The following is a 14,925-nucleotide window of genomic DNA, read 5'->3' on the forward strand; positions in this document are numbered from 1 at the left end:
CACACAAGGTCGACACCATCCAGGACAAAGCAGCCCACTTGTTTGGCACCTCATCCACCATGTTAAACGTTCATTCCCTCCACTACTGATGCAGTGTGTACCATATACAATTTACACTGCAACAACACGCCAAGACCCTTTGATATCACCCTCCAAACCTGTGACATCACCACCTAGGACAAGGGCAGCAGACACATGGGGCAGAGTTTCACCCCATGTCGGGCAGGCTTGGCAGGGGCAGTCGGGAAGCCAAATGCCGCCTGCGATCAGGGCCGGAAGGCGATTTCACGCTGGCAGGCCAATTAAGGACCGCCCAGCATGAAACGCGAGCGGCAGCGCTCGGCGCCACCTGTGCGGGTGGGGGGAGGAGGGCGAGCACGAACGGTATCATGTGAGCAGGGACGTGTTATTAATTAAGTTTTAACATTTTTACCGGTTTTATTTGCTTTAGGAAACCTCATCCCACCCATGGATGAGGTTTCCTAAAAAGTGCAAAGGCCGCATGGTCTTTTCGCCTGCCCGCCAACCGCTAGGCTCCCCAAACCACACACATTCCTGACTTGGAACTATATCATCGTCCCTTCACTGACATGGGTCAAAATCCTGGAACTCATTCTTAACACAGTAAGCATACCTACACCAGGTGGGCTGCAGTGGCCCAAGGTGGCAGTTCACCACCATCTTCTCAAGAACAATTAGTGATCAGCAACAAACGCTGGCTTTGCCAGCAATACTCGCATCCCATGAAATAATTTTTAAAACTTGCATTACTTTATATTTTACCTATTGTAGAATAAAGAGCTTATGATTATGGTACATATATTTAGTGGGGATGCAGGAAAATAGTGACCTGGTGATCAATCTTCTTAAGGCTGTTTTAAACAAAAGGATTCGGGATTCTTGGCTTTAACAAATAGAGGTGCATAATACAAAAGCAAGAACATTATGTAAACCTTTATTAATGCTTTTATTTCAGATTTCAAGCCAAATGCTCTTAGGAACTCAACTTGTGTCACCAAGCAGTAAATAAATGTAAAATGGCCAACCTATACTGTATGAAGTTTTAAAAATGACTTAGTTGCTCTGTCACAAACACTATCACTATAATGAAACATAACCAATGTTCCACTCTGTCACACTCCGAAAAGTCATAGTCATTTATAGTCTTCAGGTGAAGTGGTGTCAGAGGACAGCAGATAACTTGGACCAGGTTCTGAAGAAATAATTCAGTACCTATTTTAACACACTGCATTTCTATATATTTCTTTGAATTTATATTGTAGCTAAGTAGAAAATATGACAATATTGAGTTGGTTGGAGCAAAAGAGCTTCACAGTACACAATTAATTAGGGGATTTACAGCACCAGCATTAGTGGGAGGGTTGCCATTACAATTATAACGCAACAGGTTTTACAGGTTTTCACTATTAAGTTAAAGAAAAATATAATGGAAATAAAGACAAAAGTGGGACAAAAACAACATAAGTACATAATGAATGTAGACAGATCAAATACATTGGTGTTTTTGACTGTGCTCAATTTTCTACAATCTAGCTAACCCAAAGAATGAAATTTGCAAAAATCCAGGCTGGGTCATCTTGGTGTGTGCGCACTATGTGAACGTATTGGGGTACTGGCTGAGAAACCGTTCTTTTCTCGGGATGTCCATTGCTGTGAAAATGTCAGGCATGACTTCCTTGAAGAGCATGATTGCTGGTCATTTGCCAACTTTGATATTAAACCCAAGAATGGAGTGATGAGTCTGCAAGTCAAAGGCAGCAAAACTGTTTAAGGGAACAAATCTCACCTGATTTTATTCTCAGTACCACAGAATGCCCTTTCGCACTGTTACTATCAAGGTTTTATAGCTATCCAGGAAGCTCACAGCAATAATACAAAAAACGTCTAGCTAAATAGGGCTGTGCCAAAAATGGGTAGCATAGATCGATCCCGAAAGCGTAATGTCGACAGCAATGTGCATATAAGGAATATTAGATATCAACTATCCAATTTTGTCCAGAAATTCTGAAACATGGATTATCCCTGTGCAGGGATAATGCTCACCAAACAGCAGACAAATTAACTCCACCCATTAGTTTCAACTTACAGTACATCAACTCCAAAGAAATCCTGTTGTAGCCTTGTGAGACAGGACTAAGGATTACTCCAAACTTCCTGATTTTCTGAAGTTAAACTATCTAGTGTTGTGACCATGTAGGATCAACTCAGTGTATGCAGCACTCAAGAAAAAAATACAATAGATTGGGCATGGCTCCATAACAGGTTTTGGCAAAATACATAAGAAATGCACATTAAGAGCCAAGTTAAAACAATGGTTGAAACCAGGTCACAGGATAGTTACAAACAAAAACAACCCACAAGTTAACACAAAGTCAAGTTAGCTAACAGGAACAAGCAACAATGCCATCCAGGAGGGGAGCTTTATATTTGGCAAAACTAGATAGGTTTCTTGTTCTATTATAGTAAGTTCATACAATACTCAACATTTACCTTGGGTAGGGCAAGTTTTATGATGACATTTTAGCATTAGCTTATCCAAGTAAAATGTAAAGAGATCTTACTGTAAAAAATTTTATAACTAGCATGATTAGTGATTTAGTTGTGCACCTGCTTCATCAGTTCAAAATGAATAAATAAGAAAACAGTTTTCTTTTTAAGAATTAACTTTTATTGCTTGACCTGTCATTAGGACACTCTATAACAAAAGGATTATTTTAGCACATACAGTAAATCCGATCTTATACAGTCATTGGGAACAATACAAAAAATGGTCCTTGGATAATCTACATATTATCACGCTGTATTCTCACTTTGCAAATTTTTTTGTAGGTAAGCTAGCTGAGGATGTCTAATCCCCATATAAGATAGCTAAGGCAAACTACATCAAACCGTGGTCGTTTGTACGTACAGTTCTGATTGCACACAATAGTTAAAGCTTCAACTGCATCAGATTATTCAATAAACTTATTATCAGCTGCTTTATAATAAAATCATTTAGGTAAATAAAAACCTTAAGAATGTGCAGCAAGCCAAAAACCAATCTGCTAGGTGCCAGGGCTGTCACAGTTGGGAGGTTTATTTTAATTTGAGAAAGGTTTCAAAATTACTGGAATACTGCATTAATTTCACCCTTACTGGTAATCTACGGCATTGGTAAACTCTATTCTGGAATGACCTTCACCTAATTTGACAGATTATCAAGATAACAGAAAAATTAAATATAAAGAACCAGCTTTCACCTGTGCAAAATACTGGCATATCTAGAGAGGACACCTCCCATAAGCAGCTGCTGACTTAATTGTGTCCATGCCAGGAATATCAAATAAATTAGGCCAATACATCTCAACCTCACTCTCAACTCTTAATTTCCAAGGGAGTTTAAATTGATGAAACAGGAATAAGCTCTCGTAGGGAGTAAATTCCAATTAAACATCAGGCATTAAAAGCTACTCAAGTCTAATTTACAGACTTCTGTTAAGAAAAAGCTCAACAGATGCAATTCATTGCCACACCAGAAGAGTTGGGCATGACATTCTATGATTGCCATACCATGATTACTCGAGGCATTACTCAGGTCTCAAACAGAAATCAAACTTTTAGTAATGCCCCAGCTGCTCAATAAAATGGAATATTGGCCAATGTCAACTTCTACTCAAGTGAAAGTCGTCATGCCCTCAACACACAACTGGTCTTTCTCCATAGATTTTTGTGAAAGCATTTTCTTCACCCTACACAGCATCTTAAGGGAAGTGCACTGAAAAACTGATAGTAACATGCTAGTTACATCTAATCATTCGCACATGTGCACATCATACAGAGATAGCTGAAGTGATTTTGCAACTTTCCATCAGGTATCTCACTTATAGCAATATTAGCACAGAATAAACCTGGTTTAATTCTCTATGGAAATACAATGCTGGCAGGACAAAATCTACAAATAGCCCATGGCCAACCCAACTCTTCAAGCAATTTAGTTTTAGCTTGCTGTACAATCCAAGCAATTATTCTAGTCTAAGTCATTCTATATAGAATAATGGATATAATTTCATCTAATTACAGCTGTGTGGAATTTGTAAAATGTGTGTGAAATGAGTGCACATGTAATACAAAGCTGTGAAATACTGAAATGTCATTAAGACTCAGCAATGAGTTTCTCGCTTTCTTGAAAGCCTCAAAATAAAATTGAATGTCATGCCTTACTAAAAAGCTGCTGTGGTACATTTCAGAATGCCGATGCATCGGCTACTTCGGGATCAAACATCCAGTTTTTGGTTTCTGCCTTTTACTAGAGTGTCTGGGTGTACATTTGTGCAATATCAGCTGAGCTCTGGTGTATGCCAATAATGGAACAACAGCGCCAGCTACTGTGAGCTGCAAGGAAATGCAACTATGATTAAACACAAAATAACATGGGTACTAAAGCACTGCAGCAACTTAAATGTCAGCCATTAATCTTCATTTAAATAGATACCACATTGCACCACCCCAGTCTAGCACAGGACTTATGAAATACCTAAACATGTCCAATGCTATTAATAAAAGAACCAGGAAGCAGTGGATAGTTTATAAACTGGGTCAGGACTGGAGAGGAATTAGGGATGCCATCGCCCAACCTTGTGCTGCCAGTGCTGGTCAAGTACAAGTGCACACAGTACCTGTACCAGTACCTGTGAGGATGGTACTGGTTTGTTGCTAAAAGGAATGTTTACATTCTTTGCCCTTGGAATGAAATTACATCTGGTTAATACATAAAGTTTCATTTTGCAACCCTTTCACTGGCTCTGTCTCAGCAACAAATTGAAAGCCAATGGTATAAATTAGGGAGGAAATCCACAGATTATCTAGTCTGTACTAACTAGTTCTCATGGTCACTAGCAGGGTTACTTTGCCACAACAGCTGTATAAAAGTCATTTGTTAAAATCAGGTAGCGGTGGCAATATATTACCCAAATCTAGAAAAGAATGTTCATATTTCTAACTTTTTCATGATGTGATTGCGACTGACTGAAGTTAATAATTCAAATTACATCTGCCTAGCAAATAGCAACAATTGACATGAACAGTGTTTGCTGTCCTACTTCAAGAAAGGACAATAACTTTCATAATATCACAAATAAGGTCTGATCTGTAAAATCTATACTTTACTTTATGTCAGCAAAGTTAAAATAAGCCTTTCAAATGAATGTGTTATATTTCTTGCCTGGCACAGAGCAGATCAATATATCTAGCTCTGTTAATCTGCCCTTACAGAATTCAACACTGTATATCCATCTCATTTTAGGTTGCAGAAGTTTCTACAGCTTATTCCAATATAACTCCACCACTGTCCAGCAGGAAGCACAGTTCAAGTGTAGCAAGATTATTTTAATTTCCCTGTTGCTGCAGATGGAATGACACACTACACCGTCGTGCAGTGCTCCATCACAACTGACAAAACACACCCAAGAAAATCAAACTCAAGCGACACACAGCTCAGAGATTGAGAGTGGTGACCTTCTGGCTACAAGTCAAATACACCCAAGGCTTTTGGCGTTTAGCTTCTGTTATATTAGGAAGAGAGGCTAACGAAAAAGGACTTCACTAATTCGCAGTTCACAAAAGCATGCTCTGATACAGGCTTAGAACCTGATATTGCAGAAATCTTGCAATAACAGGCAAATGTACAAAATCTCTACCATTACCAAAGCCTGTGCCCATCAAATTAAGGTCTGAACATCAAAAGCATTTCCGGTTGCCAAAATAACAAGCTGACCTTTAAGCTAAACCCCATTAACCAAAGCATCACTGACTGAGTCATAATGATGCTGTAATTTTTTTGTTTTATTTGTATCCAAACAAACCAATTTGTATTGTACATAAATCAAAGTGTACACTAACCTTTCTCAAGCAAAGATTTGGCTGCCACAAGCACTACAATTATAAGCAGGTACGCTTTGATAACTGGGAGACTAAATACAAGTCAGAAATTGCTGACAAAAATTAAAATGGGATTTTATTTTATGGATTTTTTAAAAATAGGTCTGAATGTTAACTTCATGTGCAAATGAAGTGATATGAATAAATTTGGCAAAACCACACAGGCCAATAGGATCCTCATTAAGCAATACCTAAAACTACATACAAGAAAACTCAACTTTAAATACTTTTCAAATTGCTTCCAAAAAAAGTTAAAATGTAACATTTATCTCAAAACTAAAATGTATGTGATGAAAAGTCCAACATCTCAATTTGGATGCTTTCCCCTCAATCTCTACAGAAATGATGTTTTTAGAGCGTGTTTGTATTTAAGCATTTTCTGTCCTAGCCACATTAAAATAAACATATTCTGTAGTAATCCACATGTGGGTTTGAGGAGTCCCAAAAATAATTAAGCTGTCCAGACTAAAACCCAAGATTTTCCATTAGTACACATCCATGGGATTCATGACTCACAAATGCACTACAACATAGCTTGAAACAGAGCAAGCTAAAGGGTTCAAAAATCCTCTGCTCATATAACCAAATTAAAGCTTAATTATCTGGGTATTAATCACACTATTTATTTAAAACAGCAAAGTTTTAATCTTTATAAACAAGAACCAATGGGATAAGTTCTACACACAAGCATCAAAGCAAAAAGAAAAAAATCTTAACTGAAGCTGCATTGACTGTGTAGAAAGCTGGTGCAGTGTGAGAAAGACGCAAAGCAAATGTGGCATTGAATGCTACAAAGGGAATGCTTTCTCTGATGGATAGGAAGCTGTGGGACTGGTGGTGGTCTTGCCACAGGAAGCGGCATTTTAGACAGAAATGAGGCAGTTCGCTCTGGCAGATGCTGCAGCGGAGGAGAGGATTTCAGACAGACAGCGATACAAAGCTGTTGTACTGCTGGATATTTCGTTTAAGTATGTCAGAACAGGGACCCAAGACACGTTCAAACCGAGGTCTGTCCAGTTTCACACACTTCAACGGACCACGTGCCACCACAGTCGCAGCACGTGGACGGTTCATCAGAAGAGCAATTTCACCTGAGAGAAGAAAAAAAATTAATATTTCAAATCCATCTATAGTACTGAAAAATTAAAACCTATGAAATACAAAACCAGGTCCCTGTGCTCAATGACCTAGTAGGTGCATTTACCATGTTTTAGTATGACAGTAAGCTTAATTACCAAGTTTGATTCAGATTGTTAGTCATCAGCCAATCTTAAACTGTAGTGAAATTACATCACTTCTGCACCCTACTGTTAATGACAGTAATCATATTTAGCAGCCAATATTCTCTCTTCTAAAGTCAACGCAATTGAGGGGCTTTTTTGCTAAAAAAATCCATCAAGTTACTTCCTAGGAACCTTTATTTTTAACAACGTGATACATTAAACATTCACAGTATTAAACCCTAAGATTTCTAAAGTATGAGAAACTCACCAAAATAATCTGATGGCCCCAATCTTCCAACTTCTACAAACTCTTCATTTTCTGACCTGCGCTGTAACACAGCTGCTGTACCCTATAACACAAATTTCAATATAAAGTACATTTGAAGCATTGTTACTAATGGTCTTGCATATTCCTATATTCCCAAATACTCTGAGCTTTGATTTTGTGAACTGGAAGGCAACAACCACTAGAAATATTGTTCAAAATATCTCTAGCAATATACTGTTTGGTAATGGGAGTTCCTTATGACAAGTGAAAATAATCAGATTCATGGATATTTAGTTCTTAATAATACCAAGAGCAGTAAAGATTTCTATGCAGTGTAATCTACTTTTTATCAAAAAAACACTGGCAGAAGGAATTTGGTAACTACAGAATCTAAAATTGGAAACTTGAGTGTTTTAAATTAGAAGTTCAGATCTTGTCTTGGGTACTGCCTCCCTCCACCAAATCTGCAATCATCAGTGCCCTACTCAAAAAAACAACCCTTGAAAGCTCCATCCTTGTGAACTACCACCCCATCTCCAACCTCCCTTTCCTCTGCGAAGTCCTTGGGCATGTTGTTGTCTCCCAAATCTGTGCCAATTTCTTTTTCTGGAGCTCCATGTTTAAATCTCTCCAACCAGGTTTCTGCCCTGCCAGTGTCGAAATGGCTCTCATCAAAATAAGAAATGACAACCCCTCTGACTGTGACAAAGGTAAACTATTCATCATTTTTGACCTGTCTGTAGTTGTTGGCACAGGTGACTGCACTATTCGCCTCCAATGCCTCTCCACCATCATCTAGCTGGGTGAACCTGCAACTAACCTGGTTCCATTTTTATCTATTCACCTACAATGGCTTCTCTTCATGCTCCTGCACTGTTAACTTTGGTATCCTCCAAAGATCCATCCTTTCCCCCCTCCTTTTTCTCATGTACACACTGCCCCTCAGTGACATCATCTCAAAACACAATGCCAATTTTCCTTCGTAGGCTTACTACACCCAGCTCTACCTCACCACCATCTCTCTCGATCTGACCCCATCTTTAAATTGCCAGGTGACATGTCCCGACATCCAGAGAAACTTCCTCTAAATATTAGGAAGAAGCAACCCTTGGGTCTTCAGTCCACACCACAAACTCCGTTCCTAGCCATCGACTCCATTCCTCTCCTTGTCAGCTGTCTGAAGCTGAACCAACCTTGGTGGCATATTTGACCCTGAAATGAGCTTCTGAACGCATATCTGCACAATCATTAACGCCGACCTCTAACATTACCTGAGGTAGCCTCATCGCTTTCTGAAATCCTCATTCACAACTTATTACCTCTAGACTTAACTATTTCACTGCCTTCCTGGCCTGCTCCCATGTTCTATCCTATGTAAACTGGAGGTCATCCAAACTGCCCATGTCCCAATTTGCACTAAATCCTGTTTGCCCATCACCATGCAGTTCCATTATAAAATTATCAGCGTTTTCAAATGCATCCATGCCCACAACCTTCCCCGTCTCTGTAACCTCCTCTAGTATTGCAACCGTCAGGTATCTATGTTCCTCCAATTCTTTGGAATCATGAAATTTTAATTATTTCAACTTCCTCTAGATTTACTGACAAAATTTAGACAATCTGCACCAAAAACAAAATCAGCGGCAGGGAGGAAAATTTTTTTAAAGCTCAGTCTTTGTAAAAGGAAGCAGAAATTGAGATGAGCAAAACTTATTATATTGAAGCTGAGAATTCACATGTTCAATATCAAAATTAGACAGTCATAGATGATCAAGAGAAAAAGAGCTCTGAAAAACTTGTATATTTCTGCTGAATTCTTAAAGGGACAGGTTTCTTCTAGATTTTTAATCAATTATTTTACTGAAGAATTACTTCCTGCCTTGTTAAAAATGCAAATAGCTACATAAACTACACCCCATGGTTGTTATGCAGCTACACCATTCCAAGTCTCACATCATACTGACTTGGAAATACATCACTGTTCCTTCATTATCACCGGGTCAAAATCCTGGAAGTTCTTACCTTTTGGCACTGTGGTATACCTACACCACACAGACTTCAGTAATTCAAGGCGGTAGCTCACCCTTCTCAGAAGTAATTAGGGATGCACAACGCTGGCCTTGCCATTGATGCCCACATTCCATTAATGAATATAAAAACTTATAACTGTGTAGACATTTACGATGTACAGAAATAATCTAGCACAATAAATAGCTTGTTCATTCAATATTCCATCCTCAAATGGGTTATTTTCTATATCTTAAATATACTTACCTCTAAGATAATGAAAAATTCATCGCCTGGTTCCCCTTGCACCACAATCTTCTGTCCATCTTCAAATTGTACTGGCTCCAATGCATCAGCCACAGTCAAACGCTCCCATTTATCCAGAGATTCTAAAAGGAAGAACTTTCCTTTACATTTTGAACAGCATGAATTTAAAAGCTCTTTTCCTCATAATAAACACACATATTTTACATTTAATATATATAATATATAGGTCAATCATCTCAGTTCCAGGGCATCACTGCAGTAGCTCTTCAGGGTAGGGTCCTAGGCCCAATCATCTACAGCTGTTCCATTAATGATGGAGGGAAGGTCATAAGGTCAGAAGTGGGGGCGTTCGCTGATCATTGCACAATGTTCAGCACCATTTGCGACTCCTCAGATGCTGAAACAGTCCATATCCAAATGCAGCAAGACCTGGACATTATCCAGGCTTGGTCTGACAAGTGGCAAGTAATATTCGGGCCACACAAGTGCCAGACAATGACTATCTCCAACAAGAGAGAATCTAACCATCTCCCCTTGACATTCAATGGCATCATCATCACTGAATCCCGCACTAACAACATCCTGGGGGTTACCAGAAACTGAACTGGACTAGCCATATAAATACGGTGCCTACAAGAGCAGGTCAGAGACTAGGAATCTTTCAGCAAATAACTCACATCCTGACTCCCCAAAGCCTGTCCACCATCTACAAGGCACACATCAAGAGTGTGATGGAATACTCTCCGCTTGCCTGGATATGTGCAGCTCCAACAACACTCAAGAAGCTTGACATCATCCAGGACAAAGCAGCCAACTTAATTGACACGCCTTGCACAAATATTCACTCCTCCACCACTGACAAACAGTGGCAGCAATGTGGGCCATCTACAAGATGCACTGCAGAAACTCACCAAGGCTCCTTAGACAGCAGCTTCCAAACCCACAACCACTACCATCTACAAGGACAGCAGATAGATGAGAACACCACCTGGAGGTTCCCCTCCAAGGCACTCACCGCCTTGACTTGGAAATGTATCGCCAATTCCTCACTGTCACTCGGTCAAAAACCTGAAACTCCCTCCCTAACAGCACTGTTGGTCTACTTACACCACAGGGGCTCAGTGGTTCAAGATGGCAGCTCACCACCACCTTCTCAAGGGAAATTAGGGATGGGCTATAAATGCTGGCCTAGCCAGCGATGCCCACATCCCATAAATGAATAAAAAAGATAAACTTTTTATAAAATTTGCATACAAAACTATTGGGCTGATATTACAATCTCCACAATACAGCATAAATCCCAGTCTTGCTCAAGTTATTGCTCTGCCTGATTATTAGAATGTGGCTATACACCCCGGTAATGTTTACTAGTTCTCTGTCAGGGTTGTATGTAGTAATGCAGTATGTGCCATTTAGAGACAGAATGGTCTACAGTGTGGATAAAATAAAATTCAGTTGAGTGTCATGAAAGAAGTAGAAGGACAAGTAATCTAGCAAGATGAGATATTAAACCGAGTCCCTGGTTGTCTGTTAAGGTGGTTGGAAAATATCTTGGCACTTTTTTCAAACAGGAATACTCAAGGGTGTGCAAGCCAAGAATTCAATCGAAACAGATTAACTAATCATACATCTCAGTCCTGTTTGTATGACACTGCTGTGTACAAATTGGATGCCATATTTTCCCAGAATGCAAAAGTGGCTACACTTTAAAAGGCAATTTATTAGCTGTGAAGCACTTTGGGACTTCTTGACTATTTCAAAGGCACTGTGTAAATGCACCATCTTTCTTCAATCTGCTTTAAAATTCTGTGTGATGGTCAAGTTTTTGTGCATAAGAGGAAAAGATGACCAAAGAATACATTTTCTGCTTACCTAAAATGGAGACCTTACTGAGGAACTCTTCATACATCTTTCTCTTTCTCAATGTACTCCCCTAATAAAAGTAAACATTTTAATAATCCAACATTTTAACAGGACTCTAAACTTTTCAGTGAGAATATTTAAAATTGCAATTCTTTAACAGAACTGGTATATGGGAAAGATACTTAGAGTATCTGCAGTTTAAAAGGCAGACACGTGCATTTTACATGTACTAGGCAATCTTCCGTTGTGGTGTATACATGTAGCCAAGATCAAAGATAGTTTTCAGCTGAAGCAAGTTGACATGGCAGGTTGGGAGGTGGGGCCAGGGTTGGGGGTGGCGCAGAGGGAAGAGTGATAATTTCACCACATTTTTATGCTATTTCATTCAAAATAATAAGTTGCAGCAATTTAGAAAGCTGAGAAAGAGAGTTAGTTGGAACAACAAACTTCTCTGCAGTCCAGGCTAAGCAGCTGAGAGATGCAAAATGGGGGCAGTGCGATGCCACCAATGGTGGAAAGGTAAAATCCTATTATAACAAGTTTACATTGGCATGTTTCATTATAAATGTGGCCACAAGAGTTTAATGTATAAGTTGACATAAGTGTGAAATATGTCAAGGTTTTTAGACAGTAAATGCAAACATGTGCAAGTATACAATTCGGTCTTCAGCATTGAGAACAAAGAGAAGTAGCAAACAGATTAAAAAGATAAAAGGAGTCACATCCTGCTTTGCAGGGAGTGCAAGTGGAAACTACAGTTATGAACAAGTGCTCTCTCCACTAAAAGTGAGAAGACAGATAATTTGCAAGAAGTGTACAGCACAGAAACTGGCTACTCGGCCCAAATGGTGTATGTTAGCATCTACGTTCCACACAAGCCTCCTCCAAGCCTACCAACATATCTTTTTATTCCTTTGCCCCTCATGTATTCATCCAACTTCCCCTTAAATGCCTCTATGTTATTTTCCTCAACTACTTCATGTGGTAGCACATTCCATAATCTTACCTTTCTGGGTAAAGAAGCTTCTTTTGAACACGCTATTGGATTTTTTTTTTTAGTGACTATCTTATAGTTATGACCTCTAGTTTTGGGCTACCTCACAAGTAAAAATATTTTCTCTACATCCACCCCATTAAAACCTTTCATTACCTTAAAAGGTCATTCCTCAGCTTTCACTTTTCTAGTGAAAAGAGCCCCAGTTTATTTAGTCTTTCCTGTTAAGCATATCCTCTCAGTTCTAGTATTACCACTGTGAATCACTTTTGCACCAATGCCTCTTTTCTTTTTATAATATGGATACTAGAACTGCGCACACTGCTCCAAGTGTGGCTTAGCCAAGGTTCAACACAAGTTCAACAAACTTTTCTGCTTTTCAAATCTATCCCCCTAAAATAAAACTCAAGGCTTGTTTTTTTAAAAACTTTTTTCAATGGCCATATTAACCCTCATTGTCACTTTTAATGATTTGTGCATCTGAATCCCTAGATTCTTTTGCTCATCTATCCCATCCATTAAATATCCAAGAACTATGTGGCTGTCATATTCTTGCTACCAAAATGCATTATCTAGCCAATTTTGATTGATTATTTTGTATTACACTTTATAAATCCTTAATTTCCTTGAAATAAAAGCAATAATTTCAGTTTGTTAGGACAGTTATTTAAAATCTTTTAGATCTGAAATAGCTTCAAAGAAATTAATTAGTAAATACTAACAATTGTATAATCATGGAAATTTATGGTACAGGAATCCATTCGGCCCCCTTGTGTCTGTGCAAGCTGAAAAACAGATATCCAGCCTAGTCCCATTTTCTAGCTCTTAGTCCATAGCCTTATAGGTTATACTGTTTCAAGTGCATATCCAGGTACTTTTTAAAATGTGATGAGTGTTTCTGCCTCCACCATCTTTCAGGCAGAGTTCCAAACCCTCCCAATCCTCTGATTAGTTTGTAAAATAATGAGCTATTATAGTTAATCCTCTCCTTCAATGTTCATCACAATAAAAAGTTATTTTTTAAATCTTGAAGTGAGTGTTATCCCGAATGTCAGTGGTTTGATTTTCCCTCCAACTCAGCCAAAAGGAAGCCTATCTGTTCTTATTGACCAACCTAGCTTAATACAGCTCTGCCTACCCTATTTCGTGGCAGACAAGAATTTATCTCCCTTCTCTTGCATGAAATCCAATGGATAACAAACAACACCTATCTGAGGAGCAACTGGCCTGCTGGGAGATCTAATGGGCACAATCAATAGTGATTTGATATCAGTTAAATAAATAGTCATCTGAAAATTGGTGTGAACTTAAAATCTTTTAAAGGGAAGATACATACAAGAAATACTTGCGAGGAAATGCGATGGTGGGTGAAGAGGGGGTGGTCAAGAGAAGCGAGAGAGCACGAGAGACAGACAGCAGACATTACCACTTGACAGAAGCAACCATTTGAAACCTGAAAATTATAACTATTTCATAATGATTGTTCAGAGTTTTAGAATAATGAAGATTTTTGATAATGTGAATAGGAAATTACTATTTCCTCCAATTGGAGTGTCATAAAATAAGGTGTCAAGAAAGTAAAGAGTGCGAAGGGTTAGAAGACATATTTACACTGTCTGCCACAGGGAACAAGTTAATCAAAAACCATTGCATCTTTAAAGGGGAAGGTAGGTTAGCATTTGAAGCAGAGGAAGATACAGGACCATGGAGAGACAGCAAATCATATGATTAATTTTGGATTGCTGTAGCCAAGACACCATGCTGGATCAAATGGTCTTTCTGTGCTGTAAACGTCGATGATTTTTCTTTTGGGATGAATGCATGCAAAGAGACTGCAGAAATATCTACAAATGCAGTATTTGTTTCAGTTTTGTTGCAATCAAACTCCAAGCATATGTTGACTAGAAAAGACAATGAAAAGGTAAAAGCAATTAAATTTTAAAATGTTAATTTACAGTAAGCCAGGTAGTATAATTTTATGTACTAATCAGTCTTACCATTAAGATTCTCCTATAGCTGTCTCGGTCAATACCCCACAATTTCACATTGGTCTTCGCTCGGACAGTTGCTGCTCTTGGGGTTCCATAAATCAGTGCAAGTTCTCCAAAGCTGCCACCCTCCCCAATGCTGGTCACCCATTCATTGTTAACGTAAACCTAAAACAAAAGGATTCAGCAAAAAAATAATCCGAATCAAAACTAGCTTCAAATGTCACTATCCACATAAGTTATGAAGTATGGTGCAAACAGCAAAAAAACAAATGAAAGTTGGCCTGTTAAATTCTATCGGGCATACAGAAACATTTCAAAGCACTATCTGGCAATACCACCATTATTAATAATTCAGTTCATTTCATAAATTCTACC

At 38.7% G+C, this 14,925-nt stretch overlaps 1 protein-coding gene across 2 annotated transcripts in view; it reads right to left on the reverse strand.

The window, feature by feature from the left end:
* Window positions 1-2,666: 2,666 nt before the first annotated feature.
* The window catches only part of LOC144699798 (cAMP-dependent protein kinase type I-alpha regulatory subunit), a 51,139-nt gene continuing 38,880 nt past the window's right edge, over window positions 2,667-14,925 (reverse strand). For both annotated transcript variants that reach the window (XM_078571045.1, XM_078571043.1), the window contains exons 6-10: window positions 14,557-14,715; window positions 11,575-11,635; window positions 9,703-9,824; window positions 7,429-7,510; window positions 2,667-7,028 (exon numbers count right to left, since the gene is read on the reverse strand). In XM_078571045.1, the coding sequence (XP_078427171.1) occupies window positions 6,856-7,028; window positions 7,429-7,510; window positions 9,703-9,824; window positions 11,575-11,635; window positions 14,557-14,715 (597 nt within the window). In that variant the 3' untranslated portion in view covers window positions 2,667-6,855. The remainder of the gene's footprint in view (window positions 7,029-7,428; window positions 7,511-9,702; window positions 9,825-11,574; window positions 11,636-14,556; window positions 14,716-14,925) is intronic.

The sequence above is a fragment of the Cetorhinus maximus genome, chromosome 24, assembly GCF_964194155.1.
Source record: "Cetorhinus maximus chromosome 24, sCetMax3.hap1.1, whole genome shotgun sequence".
Lineage (NCBI taxonomy): Eukaryota > Metazoa > Chordata > Chondrichthyes > Lamniformes > Cetorhinidae > Cetorhinus > Cetorhinus maximus.